The sequence below is a fragment of the Kogia breviceps genome, chromosome 3 (assembly GCF_026419965.1).
Source record: "Kogia breviceps isolate mKogBre1 chromosome 3, mKogBre1 haplotype 1, whole genome shotgun sequence".
Lineage (NCBI taxonomy): Eukaryota > Metazoa > Chordata > Mammalia > Artiodactyla > Physeteridae > Kogia > Kogia breviceps.
This window is the reverse complement of record NC_081312.1, coordinates 26,904,360-26,923,684: the sequence shown is the minus strand read 5'-3', so window position 1 is coordinate 26,923,684 and position 19,325 is coordinate 26,904,360. Positions and strand designations below refer to the sequence as shown.

The window sequence follows — 19,325 nt, the reverse complement described above, 5'->3', positions numbered from 1 at the left end:
GCCTTCTTATCTCTCACCCGACTGTGGTGACTCTCAACTAGATTTCTCTGCTTCCACCACAATGCTGACATAGCACTACATAGCTTACTGCCGTCTACTAGATGAGGAAAAGAATAAGTGACAAGGTCTGTTCCTGTCTTCCATTACTCTGAATGTTAGCCAAATTAGAGTGCTTTCTGTTTCTCGGACATTCTTCCTGCTTATCTGGCTCTGCATTTTTGGTCCGCCATTTCTTTTCCCCTAGGAGCCACTACCATTTACCATTCCACCAGCCCCATACCAGTCCTACTACCTATCCTTTTAGGCCCGGTTCAATTGCCTTCTTTGAATTTCCTTAACACTTTTATTATGGCAATTATCATATTCTGGAGGCCTTTAATATTGCTATTTGTCTAGGTGTCTATCTCACTAGATTACCAATTCCTTCATGGCTTAGGGGCAAAGGCCACATTTTAGTACCCATTCTATTAGGACTTTACCCAAGGCTTTGCCCATGATCAGCAATACAGTAAATATTTATTGAATTATCTTTGAGTTCTGGACTTCATTCTAGCATTCAGGACCATTAGTGTTTCTAGAGCGTGCGCCAGTAGAGCAATAGTGATTTAGTTAGGCCTGGCCCTGGATCCTCTTTGGATACCAAAAGGTTATGTATCTGGGTGGGTGGTGGGTATATTCTGGGAAGCCATCAAGGCAGTACTATCATATTTTAATTATAGCACTGGCAGCAGCACTACTTTTAGCAAACAGCAGTAACAAGCAGTAACACTTGGGCGGGCCAGCCACCGGAAATCGGCCACCCCCTCTGTGTTTCTTCTACCCCCTTTTTCAATCCATCACCTGTATTTATTCCCGGCTGTAATTTAAACACCTGTCTAGATGGAATGCATGCAATGTGTCCCTACCCCACACATTCAGATATTTGCTCACCTGCCTTATTCGGAAGGTTGGCTCTAAAATAAACAGAGTTTTGGTACTAAAAGAAAAAAATGCACTGAGGTCACCGTGGCAGTGGACATGAGGAAGGGAATGGGAGTGGAACCTCTGGAGAAGCCGCTCCAGGAGAGTGGGAGCAGAAGAGAAAGAGGAGAAGGAGGAGGGCGTGAAACATCTCCCAGCGGGCCCTATGGCTTAGGCTGTGATACAAGCCGGTGACCAGATTTTCCCACAGACCCTCATTCGTTTAGCTAACCAACTAGAGAAGGGCAGGGGTGGAAGAATATTGAACCAGCTGGTTGTTATGAGACTTAAATGTCTAGGTTTATTATTTTTTGATAGATCTTTATTGGACTATACTTCACAATACTGTTAGTTTCTGTTGCACAACAAAGCGAATCAGCCATATGCATACACATGTCCCCATATCCCCTCCCTCTTGAGCCTCCCTACCACCCTCCCTATCCCACCCCTCTAGGTCATCGCAAAGCACCGAGCTGATCTCCCTGTGCTATGCTGCTGCTTCCTACCAGCCAACTATTTTACATTAGGTAGTGTATGTACGTCCATGCTGCTCTCCCTTCACCCCAGCTTCGCCCTCCCAGCCCATGTCCTCAAGTCCATTTTTTTTTTTTTTTTTTTTTGCGGTACGCGGGCCTCTCACTGTTGTGGTCTCTCCCGTTGCGGAGCACAGGCTCCGGACGCGCAGGCTCAGCGGCCATGGCTCACGGGCCCAGCCGCTCCATGGCATGTGGGATCTACCCGGACCGGGGCACGAACCCGTGTCCCCTACATTGGCAGGCGGACTCCCAACCACTGCGCCACCAGGGAAGCCCCTCAAGTCCATTTTTTATGTCTGTCTCTTTATTCCTGCCTTGCAGCTAGGTTCATCAGTACCTTTTTTTTTTTTTTTTAGATTCCATATATATGTGTTAGCAATGGCCATTATCAAAAAATCTAGAAACAGTAAGTGCTGGAAAGAGTGTGGTGAAAAGGGAACCCTCCTGCACTGTTGGTGGGAATGTAAATACGACCACTATGGAAAACTGTATGGAGGTTCCTTAAAAAACTAAAAATAGAACTACCGTATGACCTAAAAATTCCACTACTGGGCATATACCCTGAGAAAACCATAATTCAAAAAGAGACGTGTACCACAGTGTTCATTGCAGCACTATTTACAGTAGCCAGGACATGGAAGCAACCTAAATGCCCACTGACAAATGAATGGACAAAGATGTGGCACACATATACAATGGAATATTACTCAGCCATAAAAGGAAACGAAATTGAGTTATTTGTAGTGAGGTGGATGGACCTAGAGTCTGTCATACAGAGAGTGAAGTAAGTCAGAAAGAGAATGTCTTGGTTTATTTTTAATGACCACTATTTCTCATGGCAGCATAATGAGTGGACTTGAAATTTTAGAAGCTTGTTCTAAACTGTTTTATCCACTTTTGCATCCTTGGCATATTTAACAGTTATTCATATTAATGTTTGAACATCCAAATAACAATGAGAAATAGTAAAACCTCAAAGTTCTCGATAAAATTATTTCTCGATAAAATTATTATCTCTTCTCCTTCCCGTTGGTTGTTTTAATATCTTGTTCCTCACTCTGTTCGGGCATTTCTGCTGGTTTTTGGAAGATCCCCTGAGCCTTATTTCTCATACTTTAAGATGCATATGAATTACCTGTGGCTCTTGTCAAATGCAGATTTCTATTCACTGGGGCTGAGGCTGGATTGAGTCTGCATTTTTTTGCCCACCCCCCCCCCCAACCCGTACGCGGGCCTCTCACTGTTGTGGCCTCTTCCGTTGCGGAGCACAGACTCCGGACGCTCAGACTTAGCAGCCATGACTCATGGACCCAGCCGCTCCGCGGCATGTGGGATCCTCCCTGACCGGGGCACGAACCCGTGTCCCCTGCATCAGCAGGCAGACTCTCAAGCACTGTGCCACCAGGGAAGCCCTCAGTTTGCATTTTTAACAAGCTCCCAGTAAGTGCAGATGCTGCTGGTCCACAGACAGAATAGTAAATTCAGGTTCAGAGGTATGAGGCAGTGGGAGTAACACAGTGGTTAAAACTACAAAATTGGGAGGTTTTGTATCAGGCAGGCCAGGAATTGAAACTAGGGGTTGACACAATTATTTGTTCTTGAGCAAGGTTTTTACCTCTTAATCTCAGTTTCCCCATCTATAAATGAGGGCAGTAATTGTACCTAACAGATCTGTCTTGAAGATTGAGTTAATTGCTTAGAACAATGCCTGGCAAAAACAAAGTGTTCATTAAATTTAGCCATCATTAGTGCTAATATGACTTTGTTGTTATTATTACTGTTATTGTAGTGGAACCTAAAAGATTTCATATTTGCTAAAAAATTAATTATGGCAGAACATTTTAGAGGTCCAAACATAGACTTATAAAATTCTTATAGGCAACATAAAGATTTTGATATCCATTATCAGTAAGGCATGTTCTTCAACTCAATAATTAAAATGAATTTTAGTTAAGTATCCCATCTTCAGACCCCTTTGTGACCAATGGCATAAATTCATGAGTTGGCCAGCCTAGATTTAGTAGCATAGTCTCTGATTATTAGCCCAGAGAAGCCAACTGGCCCAGTGGCGACACCCTCTACCTTAATAGCCTAATACTCCTAACTAAAACGATGAGCCTCTGTTTTGGGACTGGCGCTGTGTCTTTATGTGCTGTGCGCCTGTCTTTTTAAAAAAATTCTTCAGCAGTGAAATGTTAACCATTGTTGCAAATCAGGTATACATAAGTGCCATTTTCTATTTTCTCTTCATCTGTTCAAAGCTGGTTTTATTGTGTTATCTGGAGAAATGTAGGTGCACAGAGAAGCAGAGGCAGCCTGGTGACAGGAATCGTCATCACCCTTCTGCCCTGTTAAGGAAGAAACCTCCAGGTGTGAACTCGAACTGGCTTGTAGAGTGTCTTAAGATCTGTCCAATGCTGGGAGATTAGCCCTACCCTTTGGTCTTTCCTAGTCAAGACAAGGTGCTGCTAGGGCCAGAATTGATGCTCCGGTCCATTTTAGTTCAGTGACTTCTTCTGCCTATTCTAGAAAAAACTGAGAAGCTGAAAGGAAGGACCAGAGGCATTCTTAATTCATTTCGTCTAGAGATAATTTGCTTAGACTGACGTTTAGCCAGGCGTAAATCTGTACCCATAAGATTCAACCAGATCTGGTCGAGGCTGTAGAGCTGTGCTGTCCTTTAAGGTGGCCACTACCTTCATGTGGTTTTTTAAATTTAAGTTAAATAAAGTCTAAAACCCAGTTCCTCAGTCACAGTCACGTTGCAAGTGCATAATAGTCACCTGTGGCTAGTGGCTACTGTATTGGACAGTGCAGATTATAGAACACTTCCATCACAATTGTTAATGGATGATGGATTCCATCCATTTCTATTGGGTAGTGCTGCTCTAGAACAAGGATTGAAAATAGTTGTCTCCCCTGTCAGTTCTGATTGTTCGGTGATGGCTGCCTGGAGGACTGTGTAAAGAAGACTCTGAGGCCATATCTAAGTGAGCCCCAAATTGTTTGATTATTCATTAGCAATGTATGTCCTAGGAAGACAGAGCTGGGTGGAATGGAGGTAGTTCTGGGCTAGGCACTGATTGTCTTCTAGACAAAACCACAGAAGTAAGAGTAGAATATTTTAGAGGGTCTGGTGGTTATTATTTAATAGAGATAGGTTACTTTTTTTTTTAATTTAATTTTTATTTTTGGCCGCGCTGGGTTTTTGTTGCTGCGTTTGGGCTTTTCTCTTGTTGCAAGGCACGGGCTCTAGGTGCACTGGCTTAAGTAGTGGTGGCACGCGGGCCCTAGAGGGCAGGCTCAGTGGTTGTGGTTCACAGGTTTAGTTGCTCCACAGCATATGGGAGCTTCCTGAACCAGGGATACAACCCATGTCCCCTGCATTGGCAGGCGAATTCTTAACCACTGTGCCACCAGGGAAGTCCCGGTTACTTTTTTTTTAAGTTAAAACATTTTATTTTGCTCCTACTCTATGGGAGGCAGTATGGTTTTTATATAATAAATGTTCCTATTGTGGCATCCCAGTTAGAAAATTTTGTACATAAGAATACTGTGGATTTCAGCAAGTGAGTGCATATGTGAATTAGTTATCTGCTGCTCAAAAAGTGCACTATGAAATGTAGAAGATCTGTGTAAACATGCCTGGCATCTGGCAGCTGAACTTGGTAACATAAAGTCTAGCAAAACTTTATTATTCAAATGTATAATGTATTACTTAAAAGAACTACTTTTCATAATCCCCAGAGATGCGTTATCTAAGAGGATGATAAAGGTGATAGTAAGCTGCCATTTCCCAGGCATATGTCATGTGAGAGACACTTAGTGCTGTGGCCGATAATACATATGATCCCTGTATTTCCAGAGAGACTTAATTTATCCCCCATCCCCCCACACCTGCTTTCCCCCTTTGTGTCCATACGTTTCTTCTCTACATCTGTGTCTCTATTTCTGCCTTGCAAACTGGTTCATCTGTACCATTTTTCTAGATTCCACATATGTGTGTTAATATTCAATATTTGTTTTTCTCTTTCTGACTTCCTTCACTCTGTATGACAGTCTCTAGGTCCATCCACATATCTACAAATGACCCAATTTCGTTCCTTTTTATGACTGAGTAATATTCCATTGTATATATGTACCACATCTTCTTTATCCATTCGTCGGTTGATGGACATTTAGATTGCTTCCATGACCTGGCTTTTGTAAATAGTGCTGCAATGAACATTAGGATGCATGTGACTTTCTGAAGTATGGTTTTCTCTGGGTGTATGCCCAGTAGTGGGATTGCTGGGTCATACAGTAATTCTATTTTTAGTTTTTTAAGGAACCTCCATACTGTTGTCCATAGTGGCTCTATCAATTTACATTCCCACCAACAATGCAGGAGGGTTCCCTTTTCTCCACACCCTCTCCAGCATTTCTTGTTTGTAGATTTTCTGATGATGGCTGTTCTGACTGGTGTGAGGTGATACCTCATTGTAGTTTTGATTTGCATTGGTCTAATAATTAGTGACATTGAGCAGCTTTTCATGTGCCTCTTGGCCATCTGTATATCTTCCTTGGAGAAATGTCTATTAAGGTCTTCTGCCCATTTTTGATTGGGGTGTTTGTTTTTTTAATATTGAGCTGCATGAGCTGTTTATACTTCTTGGAGATTAACCCTTTGTCCATTGATTCATTTGCAAATATTTTCTCCCATTCTGAGGGTTGTCTTTTCGTCTTCTTTATAGTTTCCTTTGCTGTGCAAAAGCTTTGAAGTTTCACTAGGTCCCACTTGTTTATTTTTGTTTTTATTTTCATTACTCTAGCAGGTGGGTCAAAAAAGATCTTGCTGTGATTTATGTCAAAGAGTGTTCTTCCTGTGTTTTCCCCTAAGAGTTTCATAGTGTCCGGTCTTATATTTAGATCTTTAATCCATTTTGAGTTTATTTTTGTGTTTGGTGTTAGGGAGTGTCCTAATTTCACACTTTTACATGTAGCTGTCCACTTTTCCCAGCACCACTTATTGAAGAGACTGTCTTTTCTCCATTGTATATTCTTGCCTCCTTTGTCATAGATTAGTTGACCATAGGTGCATGGGTTTATATCTGGGCTTTCTATCTTGTTCCACTGATCTGTATTTCTGTTTTTGTGCCAGTAGCATATTGTCTTGATTACTGTAGCTTTGTCTTATAGTCTGAAGTCAGGGAGTCTGATTCCTCCAGCTCCGTTTTTTTCCCTCAAGATTGCTTTGGCTGTTCGGGGTCTTTTGTGTCTCTGTACAAACTTAAGATTTTTTTGTTCTAGTTCTGTAAAAAGTGCCATTGGTAATTTGAGAGGGATTGCATTGAATCTGTAGATTGCTTTGGGTAGTAGAGTCATTTTCACAATATTGATTTTTCCAAGTTTTTTTCTACAGTATATTACCTTTTTAGAGGTTCATGATTAAAAGCTTTAAAGTATTTCTAGATTAAAAGAATCTGTTTAACCCTGCTTAACTCATATTTTCCAAACTTCTTTGACCATTGAACTGCCTCGTTCTGTAACACTAATTCAATATGCTGTGCAATGAATGTGCTCCAGGGCACACTGGAGAAAACACTGATCTAGAAACATTCAGGTAGCGATGGCATTTGCCCTATTTAAAAGGTACCAGTCGAGGAGTAGGGAATCTCTTAAATTATTGTAAACACACATATGATGCATCAATTCTCAGTAAAAACAAACGTCACAGTATTTCCTAGTCCAGAGAGTTCATTGAAAGTGCAAGTTTTTTTTTTAACATCTTTATTGGAGTATAACTGTTTTACAATGGTGTGTTACTTTCTGCTTTAAAACAAAGTGAATCAGTTATACATATACATATGTTCCCATATCTCTTCCCTATTGCGTCTCCCTCCCTCCCTACCTCCCTATCCCACCCCTCTAGGTAGTCACAAAGCACAGAGCTGATCTCCCTGTGCTATGCGGCTGCTTCCCACTAGCTATCTATTTTACATTTGGTAGTGTATATACGTCCATGCCACTCTCTCACTTCGTCAGAGCTTACCCTTCCCCCTCCCCATATCCTCAATTCCATGCTCTAGTAGGTCTGCGTTTTATTCCCGTCCTACCACTAATCTCTTCATGACATTTTTTTTTCTTACATTCCATATGTATGTGTTAGCATACGGTATTTGTTTTTCTCCTTCTGACTTACTTCACTCTGTATGACAGACTCCAGGTCTATCCACCTCATTACAAATAACTCAGTTTCATTTCTTTTTTATGGCTGAGTAATATTCCATTGTATATATGTGCCACATCTTCTTTATCCATTCATCCGATGATGGACACTTAGGTTGCTTCCATGTCCTGGCTATTGTAAATAGAGCTGCAATGAGCATTTTGGTACATGACTCTTTTTGAATTATGGTTTTCTCAGGGTATATGCCCAGTAGTGGGATTGCGAGGTCATATGGTAGTTCTATTTGTAGTTTTTTAAGGAACCTCCATACTGTTCTCCATAATGGCTGTATCAATTTACATTCCCACCAGCAGTGCAAGAGTGTTCCCTTTTCTCCACACCCTCTCCAGCGTTTATTGTCTCTAGAGTTTTTGATGATGGCCATTCTGACCGGTGTGAGATGATATCTCATTGTAGTTTTGATTTGCATTTCTCTAATGATTAATGAGGTTGAGCATTCTTTCATGTGTTTGTTGGCAATCTGTATATCTTCTTTGGAGAAATGTCTATTTAGTTCTTCTGCCCATTTTTGGATTGAGTTGTTTGGTTTTTTTTTTTTAATTGAGCAGCATGAGTTACTTGTAGATTTTGGAGATTAATCCTTTGTCAGTTGCTTCATTTGCAAATATTTTCTCCCATTCTGAGGGTTGTCTTTTGGTCTTGTTTATGGTATCCTTTGCTGTGCAAAAGCTTTTAAGTTTCATTAGATCCCATTTGTTTATTTTTATTTTTATTTCCATTTCTCTAGGAGGTGGGTCAAAAAGGATCTTGCTGTGATTTATGTCATTGAGTGTTCTGCCTATGTTTTCCTCTAAGAGTTTGATAGCATCTGGCCTTACATTTAGGTCTTTAAGCCATTTTGAGTTTATTTTTGTGTAGGAGTGTTCTAATTTCATACTTTTACATGTAGCTATCCAGTTTTCCCAGCACCACGTATTGAAGAGGTTGTCTTTTCTCCACTGTATATCCTTCCCTCCTTTATCAAAGATAAGGTGACCATATGTGTGTGGGTTTATCTCTGGGCTTTCTATCCTGTTCCATTGATCTATATTTCTGGTTTTGTGCCAGTAGCATATTGTCTTGATTACTGTAGCTTTGTAGTATAGTCTGAAGTCAGGGAGCCTGATTCCTCCAGCTCCATTTTTCGTTCTCAAGATTGCTTTGGCTATTTAGGGTCTTTTGTGTTTCCATACAAATTGTGAAATTTTTTGTTCTAGTTCTGTAAAAAATGCCAGTGGTAGTTTGATAGGGATTGCATTGTATGTAGATTGCTTTGGGTAGTGGAGTCATTTTCACAATGTTGATTCTTCCAATCCAAGAGCATGGTATATCTCTCCATCTGTTTGTGTCATCTTTGATTTCTTTCATCAGTGTCTTATAGTTTTCTGAGTACAGGTCTTTTACCTCCTTAGGTAGGTTTATTCCTAGGTATTTTATTCTTTTTGTTGCAATGGTGAGTGGGATCATTTCCATAATTTCTCTTTCTGATCTTTTCGTTGTTAGTCTATAGGAATGCAAGAGAGTTCTGTGCATTAATTTTGTATCATGCAACTTTACCAAATTCATTGATTAGCTGTAGTAGTTTTCTGGTTGCATCTTTAGAATTCTCTATGTATAGTACCATGTCATCTGCAAACAGTGACAGACACTTTTACTTCTTCTTTTCTGATTTGTACTCCTTTTATTTCTTTTTCTTCTCTGATTCCCGTGGCTAGGACTTCCAAAAATATGTCAAATAAGAGTGGCGAGAGTGGCCATCCTTGTGTTGTTGCTGATCTTAGAGGAAATGCTTTCAGTTCTTCACCATTGAGAATGATGTTTGCTGTGGGTTTGTCATACATGGCCTTTATTATGTTGAGGTAGATTCCCTCTTTGCCCACTTTTTGGAGAGTTTTTATCATAAATGGGTGTTGAATTTTGTCAAAAGCTTTTTCTGCATCTATTGAGATGATCATATGGTTTTTATTCTTCAAGTTGTTAATATGGTGTATCCCATTGATTGATTTGCGTATATTGAAGAATCCTTGCATCCCTGGGATAAATCCCACTTGATCATTGTGTATGATCCTTTTAATGTGTTGTTGGATTCTGTTTGCTAGTATTTTGTTGAGGATTTTTGCATCTATATTTATCAGTGATATTGGTCTGCAATTTTCTTTTTTGTAGTGTCTCTGTCTGGTGTTGGTATCAGGGTGATGGTAGCCTCGTAGAATGAGTTTGGGAGTGTTCCTTCCTCTGCAATTCTTTGGAACAGTTTGAGAAGGATGGGTGTTATCTCTTCTCTAAATGTTTGATAGTATTCACCTGTGAAGCCATCTGGTTCTGGACTTTTGTTTGTTGAAAGATTTTTAATCACAGTTTCAATTTCATTACTTGTGATTGGTCTGTTCATATTTTCTGTTTCTTCCTGGTTCAGTCTTGGAAGGTTATACCTTTCTAAGAATTTGTCCATTCCTTCCAGCTTGTCCATTTTATTAGCACAGAGTTGCTTGTAGTAGTCTCTTATGATGCTTTGTGTTTCTGTGGTGTCTGTTGTAGCTTCTCCTTTTTCATTTCTAATTTTAATGATTTGAGTCCTCGCCCTCTTTTTCTTTTCTTAAACATCTTTATTGGAGTATAATTTCCCTCTTTTACTTGATGAGTCTGGCTAAAGGTTTATCCATCTTTTTTATCATCTCAAAGAACCAGCTTTTAGTTTTATTGGTCTTTGCTATAGTTTTCTTTGTTTCTATTTCATTTATTTCTGCTCTGATCTTTATGATTTCTTTCCTTCTACTACCTTTGGGTTTTGTTTGTTCTTCTTTCTTTAGTTCCTTTAGGTGTAAGGTTAGATTGTTTATTTGATATTTTTCTTGTTCCTTAAGGTAGAATTGTATTGCTATAAACTTCCCTCTTAGAACTGCTTTTGCTGCATCCCATAGGTTTTGGATGGTCGTGTTTTCGTTGTCATTTGTCTCTAGGTATTTTTTGATTTCCTCTTTGATTTCTTCAGTGATCTCTTGGTTATTTTGCAATGTATTGTTTAGCCTCCATGTGTTTGTGTTTTTTACGTTTTTTTTCCCTGTATTTCTAATCTCATAGTGTTGTGTTTGGACAAGATGCTTGATATGATTTCAGTTTTCTTAAATTTAATGAGGCTTGATTTGTGACCCAAGATGTGATCTATCCTGGAGAATGTTCGTGTGCACTTGAGGAGAAAGTGTAATCTGCTGTTTTTGGATGGAATGTCCCGTAAATATCAGTTAAATCTTTCTGGTCTGTTGTGTCTTTTAAAGCTTGTGTTTTCTTATTAATTTTCTGTCTGGATGAATCTGCCCATTGGTGTCAGTGAGGTGTGAGGTGTTAAAGTCCCCCACTGTTATTGTGTTACTGTTGATTTCCTATTTTATAGCTGTTAGCATTTGCCTTATGTATTGAGGTGCTCCTTTGTTGGGTGCATATATATTTATAATTGTTACATCTTCTTCTTGGATTGATCCCTTGATCACTACATAGTGTCTGTCCTTGTCTCTTGTAACATTCTTTATTTTCAAGTCTATTTTATCTGATACGAGTACTGCTTCCCCAGCTTTCTTTTGATTTCCATTTTCATGGAATATCTTTTTCCATCCCCTCATTTGCAGTCTGTATGTTTCCCTAGTTCTGAAGTAGGTCTCTTGTAGACAGCACATATATTGGTCTTGTTTTTGTATCCATTCAGCGAGCCTGTGTTTTTTGGTTGGAGCATTTAATCCATTCACATTTCAGGTAATTATCAATATGTGTGTTCCTATTACTATTTTCTTAATTGTTTGGGGTTTGTTTTTGTAGGTCCTTTTCTTCTCTTTTGTTTCCCACTTAGAGAAGCTCCTTTAGCATTTGTTGTAGAGCTGGTTTGGTGGTGGTGAATTCTGTTAGATTTTGCTTGTCTGTAAAGCTTTTGATTTCTCCATCGAATCTGAATGAGATCCTTGCTGGGTAGAGTAATCTTGGTTGTAGGTTCTTCTCTTTCATCACTTTAACTATATCATGCCACTCCCTTCTGGCTTGTAGAGTTTCTGCTGAGAAATCAGCTGTTAACCTGATGGGAGTTCCCTTGTATGTTATTTGTCATTTTTCCCTTGTTGCTTTTAATAGTTTTTCTGTGTCTTTAACTTTTGTCAGTTTGATTACTGTGTGTCTTCCATATTTCTCCTTGGGTTTGTTCTGCCTGAGAGTCTCTGTGCTTGCTTCCTGGACTTGGGTGGCTATTTCCTTTCCCATGTTAGGGAACTTTTCTTTTTAAAAAAAAAAAAATTATTTACTTATTTATTTTTTGGCTCCTTTGGGTCTTCACTGCTGCAAGCAGGCTTTCTCTAGTTGTGGCGAATGGGGGCTACTCTTCGTTGTGGTGTGTGGACTTCTTTTTGCAAGGCTTCTCTTGTTGCAGAATATGGGCTCTAGGCACATGGGCTTTGGTAGTTGTGGCACTTGGCCTCAGTAGTTATGGCTCGTGGGCTGTAGAGCGCAGGCTCAGTAGTTGTGGCGCGTGGGCTTAGTTGCTCCGCAGCATGTGGGATCTTCCTGGACCAGGGCCAAACCTGAGTCCCCTTCATTGGCAGGCGGATCTTAACCACCGCCACCAGGGAAGCCTTAGGGAAGTTTTCGACTGTAACCTTCTCAGATATTTTCTCGGGTCCTTTCTCTCTCTCTTTTCCTTCTGGGATGCCTATAATGCAAATATTGGTGCGTTTACTGTTGTCCCAGAGGTCCTTAGGCTGTCCTCATCTCTTTTCACTCTTCCTTTTTTATTTCTGTTCCACGGCAGTGAGTTCCACCATTCTGTCTTCCAGGTCACTTATCCATTCCTCTGCTTCAGTTATTCTGCTATTGATTTCTTCTTGTGTATTTTTCATTTCAGTTATTGTATTGTTCATCTATGTTTGTTTGTTCTTTAATTCTTCTAGGTCTTTATGAAACATTTCTTGCAGCTTCTCGATCTTTTTTTCTTGCAGCTTCTCGATTGTGGGCAGCTTCCTGCCCATGCCCCAACCACCTTGCTTCTGTGGTGCTGGTGGGGAAAAGGCCCAGATGCCCACAAGCAGAAGCCTCAGTCCCTCGACCACTTTCCTCCTCCCTCCTTTGGTATTTAATTACAGAAGGCCATGGAGCCCACTGCAGGGGTGGGGTGATGCACCTCTGCTGTCTCGATCTTTGCCTCCATTCTTTTTCTGAGGTCCTGGATCATCTTCACTGTCATTATTCTAAATTCTTTTTCTGGAAGGTTGCCTGTCTCACTTCATTTAGTTGTTTTACTGAAGTTTTATCTTGTTCCTTCATCTGGTACATAGTCCTCTGCTTTTGCATTTTGTCTATCTTTCTGTGAATGTGGTTTTCATTCCACGGGCTGCAGGATTGTAGTTCTTGCTTCTGTTGTCTGCCCTCTGGTGGATAAGGCTATCTACCAGTTACTTTTTTTTTTTTTTAAAGCAGGAATCCTTTGGAAGGAAAGATGAAAAGCTTTAAAAGTTTTCCTATTCCTTACATAGTCTCATATTTAAGCAGTGGTTATTTTTGCTATTTTTCTCAAAATAAATTAAGGATACTTTGCTTTTGTGTAGAAGGAAATCATAATGACTACCAATTCTTGGTTTATCCATGAAATGCATAATGGATGTTACATGAAAAAACAAAATTCTCCAAGAGTCCAAAATTAGTTTTATGTTCATGCCATCTTTTACTATATCTGCTAAGAAAAAAAACTGATTGAGGATGTTGTTTTTTTAAATAAATTTATTTATTTTATTTATTTATATTTGGCTGTGTTGAGTCTTTGTTGCTGTGTGCGGGCTTTCTCTAGTTGTGGTGAGCGGGGGCTACTCTTTGCTGCAGTGTGTGCTCTTCTCATTGCGGTGGCTTCTCTTGTTGTGGAGCACAGGCTTCAGTATTTGTGGCGTGCGGGCTTAGTAGTTGTGGCTCGTGGGCTCTAGAGCACAGGCTCAGTAGTTGTGGCACATGGGCTTAGTTGCTCCATGGCATGTGGTGTATTCCTAGACCAGGGCTCAAACCCATGTCCCCTGCATTGGCAGATGCATTCTTAACCACTGTGCCACCAGGGTAGCCCCTAAGGATGGTTTTGTTTTGGTTTTTTTGTTGTTCTACTTTTTTAATATCCTCTGGTGAAGGGTAACAAGTGGGAAATAAATTTTAAGGAAAAGTAGAAAATGCTGGCATAGTTAGGTATAATCAATCCCTGTATAATCACTGTTTTCCAAATTTGAGGTCTGTATCTGATTATATTTTCAAAAATCTCTAATAATCAAGGATAACTAGGACAGTTTCCCTACTACTTTTAAAACTAGAAAATGAATTTTAAAACAAATGTACCAGTTCTGCAACTGTTATGTGACCGTGAACAAATTACTTACCGTAACTTCTCTGACCCTTCGTTTCTCCATATCTGGAAAGGGAGTACTGGGGGAATTCCCTGACAGTCCAGTGGTTAGGACTCCATCCTCTCACTGCTGACGGCCCAGGGTTGATCCCTGGTCGGGGAACTAAAATCCCACAAGGGAGTATCAAAGTATCAGCCTCCGTGAGTAATGGATAAGGAGGGAGATATGTTGATAAAACCTCACTTATAAGTGCCTGACATTTCCACTGTAAGGACTCATGTTAAGCCATATTATTTGGAAAAAGTATTCCACATGCATTTGGAGGAGAACATTCTCTGTTCTAATCTTGGCCCTGCCACCTACTAGGTGTGTTACTTTTGTCTAATTGTTTACCCTCTCTAGACTTTAGTTGCCTCTTCTGTTAAAGGGGGGTAACAATAGAACCTCTTTCAAAGGCTTGCTCAGGGTTAAGTGAGATAATACACATCAAGATAATGCAAAGACATCTAAGCCCATGGCACATGGTGAGCATTCAGTAAGTGTTCGTGATTATGATGAAAATGATGATGTTTCAATTAAGGGCAGCCTGGACAAAAGAGAGAAGATGTACCAAATCTGATATTGCTTCTCCTTCCCATTCACTAATCTCCAGCTATGCTGTTTATACTAAACATGGTAAAGTATGTACCTTTTGTTTATTTTACTGCTGTTCCACTCTAAATTATTAACAAGCTTCTTTTATGAGGTTTTGGTCACAACTGACTGAGGCAGTAATTGGAGAATCTGTTAGTTATCATAAAGACCTTTCCACTTTGTAGTATCTTTGTAAGCTCCAAGTTCATGTCTAATTTGAAAATCCTAATGTTTAGTGCCGGGGTCAGGGCAGGAAGGAGAAGGGCTCAGTATGGGACAGGGGTGAGTTCAGTCCTACTGGGAATCTGTTTGATCCTCTGAGAACCTGGCCTTTGTTGCCACTAGGTAGGGTGTAGGAAGAAGGACAAGGCTCTTCAGAGGCCATGGGGGCCAGAGAACACTGCCCTAATCTGCCACACTGTCTTCCCCACCCTTTCATCAGCATGGTCTTTCTCCTCCCCTGGTAGTAGCAGAAGGGGGGAAGAATTGACAAGCCAAGGTTGGCTCCTGAGGCTTCCTCTGAATCTGGGGCCACACTGGAGGGTGCAGTCTCAGTGTTCTGGCCCCCAGCCTCCACAGACAGCAGAGATCACTCCTGATTTAGAGAAAGTGGCATTCATCACAAGAAAAATATTTGGGTCCTTTGGTGTGAAGACACAGTCCTGGGCTGTTGTCACTGAATTCTGTAACTAGGAATGAAGCACTGTACTGTTACTAAAAATGACTTATTTTCTTTCAGAATTATCAGGTTTTTTAAAAATCCAGAATTCTTCTATTTATAAATGTCAAAATTGTTAGCTTCCTGGGACACTTAATAGGAGGACACTTTTCTTGGAATTCATATCTCCTCACTTCACTATTCCTTAGTGTCTCCTACTCAGCACCCTGCATTCAGCTTTGAGTATACCCCCTCTTTTCAGCATCCCGTGTACATCTCATTTGAAATGCTTCTTGAGCCATCCTTTCTTTTCTGATTCTACTCTTTCCAGCCAGGTTTTAAGCTTATCACCTCGCACCTGTATTTTCATAATGACTTACAATTTTTTCTTTTGGATTATAAAAGTAATACATGCCCTTTAGAGTGTATGTCTGTGTATGTGTTCATTTAAGGAAATTGCTTCTGCTCTCTGTACAGTTTCATATTGTGATTTTGTTTTTTAACTTGAGATATCAGCATGTTACTATATCGCTAAGTATTCTCCAAAAAAATTCTAATGGATACATAATATTCCCTTACATGTTTAGAGCAAACTTTATTTAACATATTTATTTAACATAATTTATTTACGTTACTCTCAACCATTTAGATCTTTCCTTTTTCAGTATTAAAATCAATGCTTGTTTTCAATTTCTGTTCACAGCATAGTATAGTGAGTAAGAACATGCGATTTGGAGTTTCAAAGACTATGGTTCAGATCCTGGTTCTGCCATTTATTCCTAGGCCTCAGTTTCCTTCTTTGTAAAGTGGGGATTATAATAGTACTTGCCAATAGCATTATGACAGTTTGAATGAGATGCATGTAATATACTCGTTTATACAGAGCTTGGCACATTGTAAGTGCTGCTAAATAGTAACTGCTATTATAATACTCACCTCATTAATGATCTGCAGTTGTTTTTTTAGCGTAGTTCCTATAAGTTAGAGTGTAGCATCAAAGTGTACAAATATTTTGATACTTTTAATAATATATTGCCAAATTTATTTGTGGAAAGATTGTACCAATTAATAGTCTCATAAATAGTGTAAGTACATATCTAATATCACCCTTTGCCATGGTTAGGTACTATATTTTTGGTTATTATTTATGTCAGTGTAACACACGAAGGTGTTATCTTGTAAGTTACATTTCTTTGATTGACAGTGGAAATGACTAGTTTTAATTGTTTAACTGGCTAATTATATTCCATTTTTGTAAATTGTTTATTGAAGTTGGTGCCCATTTTTCTGTTGCCTGTGCATCTTTTTTCTAAATCAGTGAGTTCTTTATATAGTAATTATTATTTATTATTAATAAATAATAATAAATATAATTAAATATTACAGATTATTGTTTATTAATAGTTATTATTATTTACACTAAAATTTATCGAGCATTTAGAACTTTCATATGACACAAGGGTCAGAAAGGCTAAGTAGTTTGCCTAATTCTTAGAACCTTGTGTGACACAGAGTAAATACTCAGTGAGTACTTGCTGTTTTTGTTATTAATCTTTGTATTTCACAGCACCTCGCATAGTATGGTGCTTTGCACATAGTAGGAGAATAAATACTCGTTAATTTATATTGACACTAGCCACCCTCACCTGTGCTCTTGGATGTGCACAGAAGCCAGCCTTTAGTGAGTGTCTTTGTGGTAACCGCTGTTTAAGCTCAGGTGGGTCAGCATCTCCTGGACTCTACATGATTTTCCCCATTATGATTTTAATGATACTTTTCTAAAACTCTGTAAACTCAGGTGGTTTCCCTCACTTCATTTCTAGGTAACAAACCTGAATTTGGCAAGTGGCATCATAAACAGAAGCAGTGCTTCAACTCCCCACACACTTCGGCCTGTCATCAGTCCTAGTGGCCCAACATGGTCAATGCAGTCAGACCTCCAAGCTCCTGAGAGCCACTCCGCCCCTCCTGGAAGCAGGTATGTAAAGGGCCATGGAGCTGGCATTTGGGTCACACAGGGGCAGCCTGGATCCTAAGGAAGTCATTCTCACTTTGAGTTCCCTGCACAGGCACCAGCAAGACAAGTGCCTCTCCCCACGTGTCCTAATCCTCTGGTGCTTGAATATAGGGCCTCATTTCACTTGTAAGACAGTTTGTGGGCAAATCAAATGAAAAGCAAATTTCTGATACAGTTCAGCGAGTTCACTTCCGGGTGAAAGAGCAAGAATTTATACTATGCTTAATCCTTGCTCACAGTCAACATTTTTGTGTATTGACTTTTGACATTTTCTCCTTGTCTCCTAATTCTTTTTTTATACCTTGTATTACATTGTGTTTTAGTAACTTTGGACTCTTTTCTTTTGAAGCACATATTTTATATGTTTTTATGTAGGTTATCTAATTAAACTCAAACAGCCTCCCTGGACAATGTTCATTTGGAAAGTGGGAAGGAAATTCCCTTTATGTAGTTGAGCAAAGTGGCAGAGGATAGATCCAAATAGATTCTGGCCATAAAGTCAGCAACTTCTGATTTAAAAAAGAAACCACTGTATTGAATTCTAGTCTCGATCTGTATTTCAAGTCCCCCTGTATAAAAAATGTAAGAAGAAACAGATTCCCAGTACATCTTGCTTTAGTGGCTATTAAATATGGGTTTAATTGCATCTGTCCCTGAGTCAGATGAGCTAGAATGGAATGTGACTGTTACAGTGAAGTATTCCAACCAGCTGAGGTATTGTTCCCTCCAAATAAAGACACTCTGCCACAGGTGTCCCACCAACTCCCTACCCCAGGCCAGCACATCAGCCTCTGCCAACCAGCCACCTCTTTGGATGCTGCCCTGCCCTGAGGTTGGAGGGGCGACCGAAGGCTTGGGCATGGAGGAAATAACTAATTGTTGTTCAAGTATCTGTTGGTGTTAGAATGATTACTTAAGGAACTAATTTGGGAAGCAGAGACTCTGCCCAGGAAGCAAGATAAACATAAGCGCATTACATCATGCTCTGGTACGGTGTCTTTCATACCAGTGATCATTGTGGTCAAGGGTGAAAAGAATCATCTCAATTCAGAATTATGAAGAGTTGAAGACCAAGAGGCAGGACTTTTGAAGACAGGACATCCTCCCACACTCTTCTCTTCATAGGAGAAGTCTGTCCTTTGGTGATTTACGATTCCAGAGTAACCGCATTCCTAAAACATAAGTCGTAAAAAAGAAATTCTGTTTATACCACAGAGCTTTATTTTCCATATAAAATATTTCCAAATATTCCATTTTCATTTTACAATCAGAGCCTTGTTTCTATGGAAAACACTTTCTCTGCAATCTTGGATATATTGTCTATATGACAAGGCTGCAACCGTTTTCCATACGGTAAGTAAAATATCAAGACTATACATTTTGGAAAAAATAGTTTTAACTTTCTTTTTTTTTTTTTTTTCCGGATGCACCACAGTGCATGCGGGATGAGATCCCCAACCAGGGATCAAGCCTGTGGCCCCTGCAGTGGAAGCTCAGCTTCTTAACCACTGGACCACCAGGGAAGTCCTGAGTTTTAGCATTTTTCATACTTGTGTTTGGAATAAAAATTATGGCTGGGTTTCGAGCCTTCTCTTGGTGACACCTGTTAATGCCGAGACACAGAAAGATGAAGGGATCCATCAAGGTCAGAGGCAGGACCTAGGGTGCAGTGCTGTGAGTGACCTTCTCCCAGCCAGACTGTGCTCATGGGCTGTGGTAGAATGGCACATGATACGATCGACTTCAGAACCACTGGCACCAGGAAGTAGCCCCTGCAAAGCCCCCTGGTCTTTCCCTTTGGGGGTTAGTTGTACCCTTAACAGCCATCTCTTCACCTACTCTTCAAGCTCGAGGGTCAGTTCTCAGGCCCCATTCTAGTCCAGGGTAGCCCTGGAAAATCTTCCTCTGCCCCTCCCCCCACCACCTGGAAACCTCTGGTTGCCATGACAGCCTGCAAGCT

The 19,325-nt window shown here is 40.0% G+C and overlaps 1 protein-coding gene across 20 annotated transcripts in view; it reads left to right on the top strand.

Annotated features, from left to right (window-relative positions):
* The window catches only part of TTLL5 (tubulin tyrosine ligase like 5), a 318,155-nt gene that overhangs the window by 147,199 nt on the left and 151,631 nt on the right, over positions 1-19,325 (top strand). For all 20 annotated transcript variants that reach the window (XM_067028048.1, XM_067028041.1, XM_067028055.1 and 17 more), the window contains one exon: positions 17,172-17,326. In XM_067028048.1, coding sequence (XP_066884149.1) covers positions 17,172-17,326 — 155 coding nt within the window. The remainder of the gene's footprint in view (positions 1-17,171; positions 17,327-19,325) is intronic.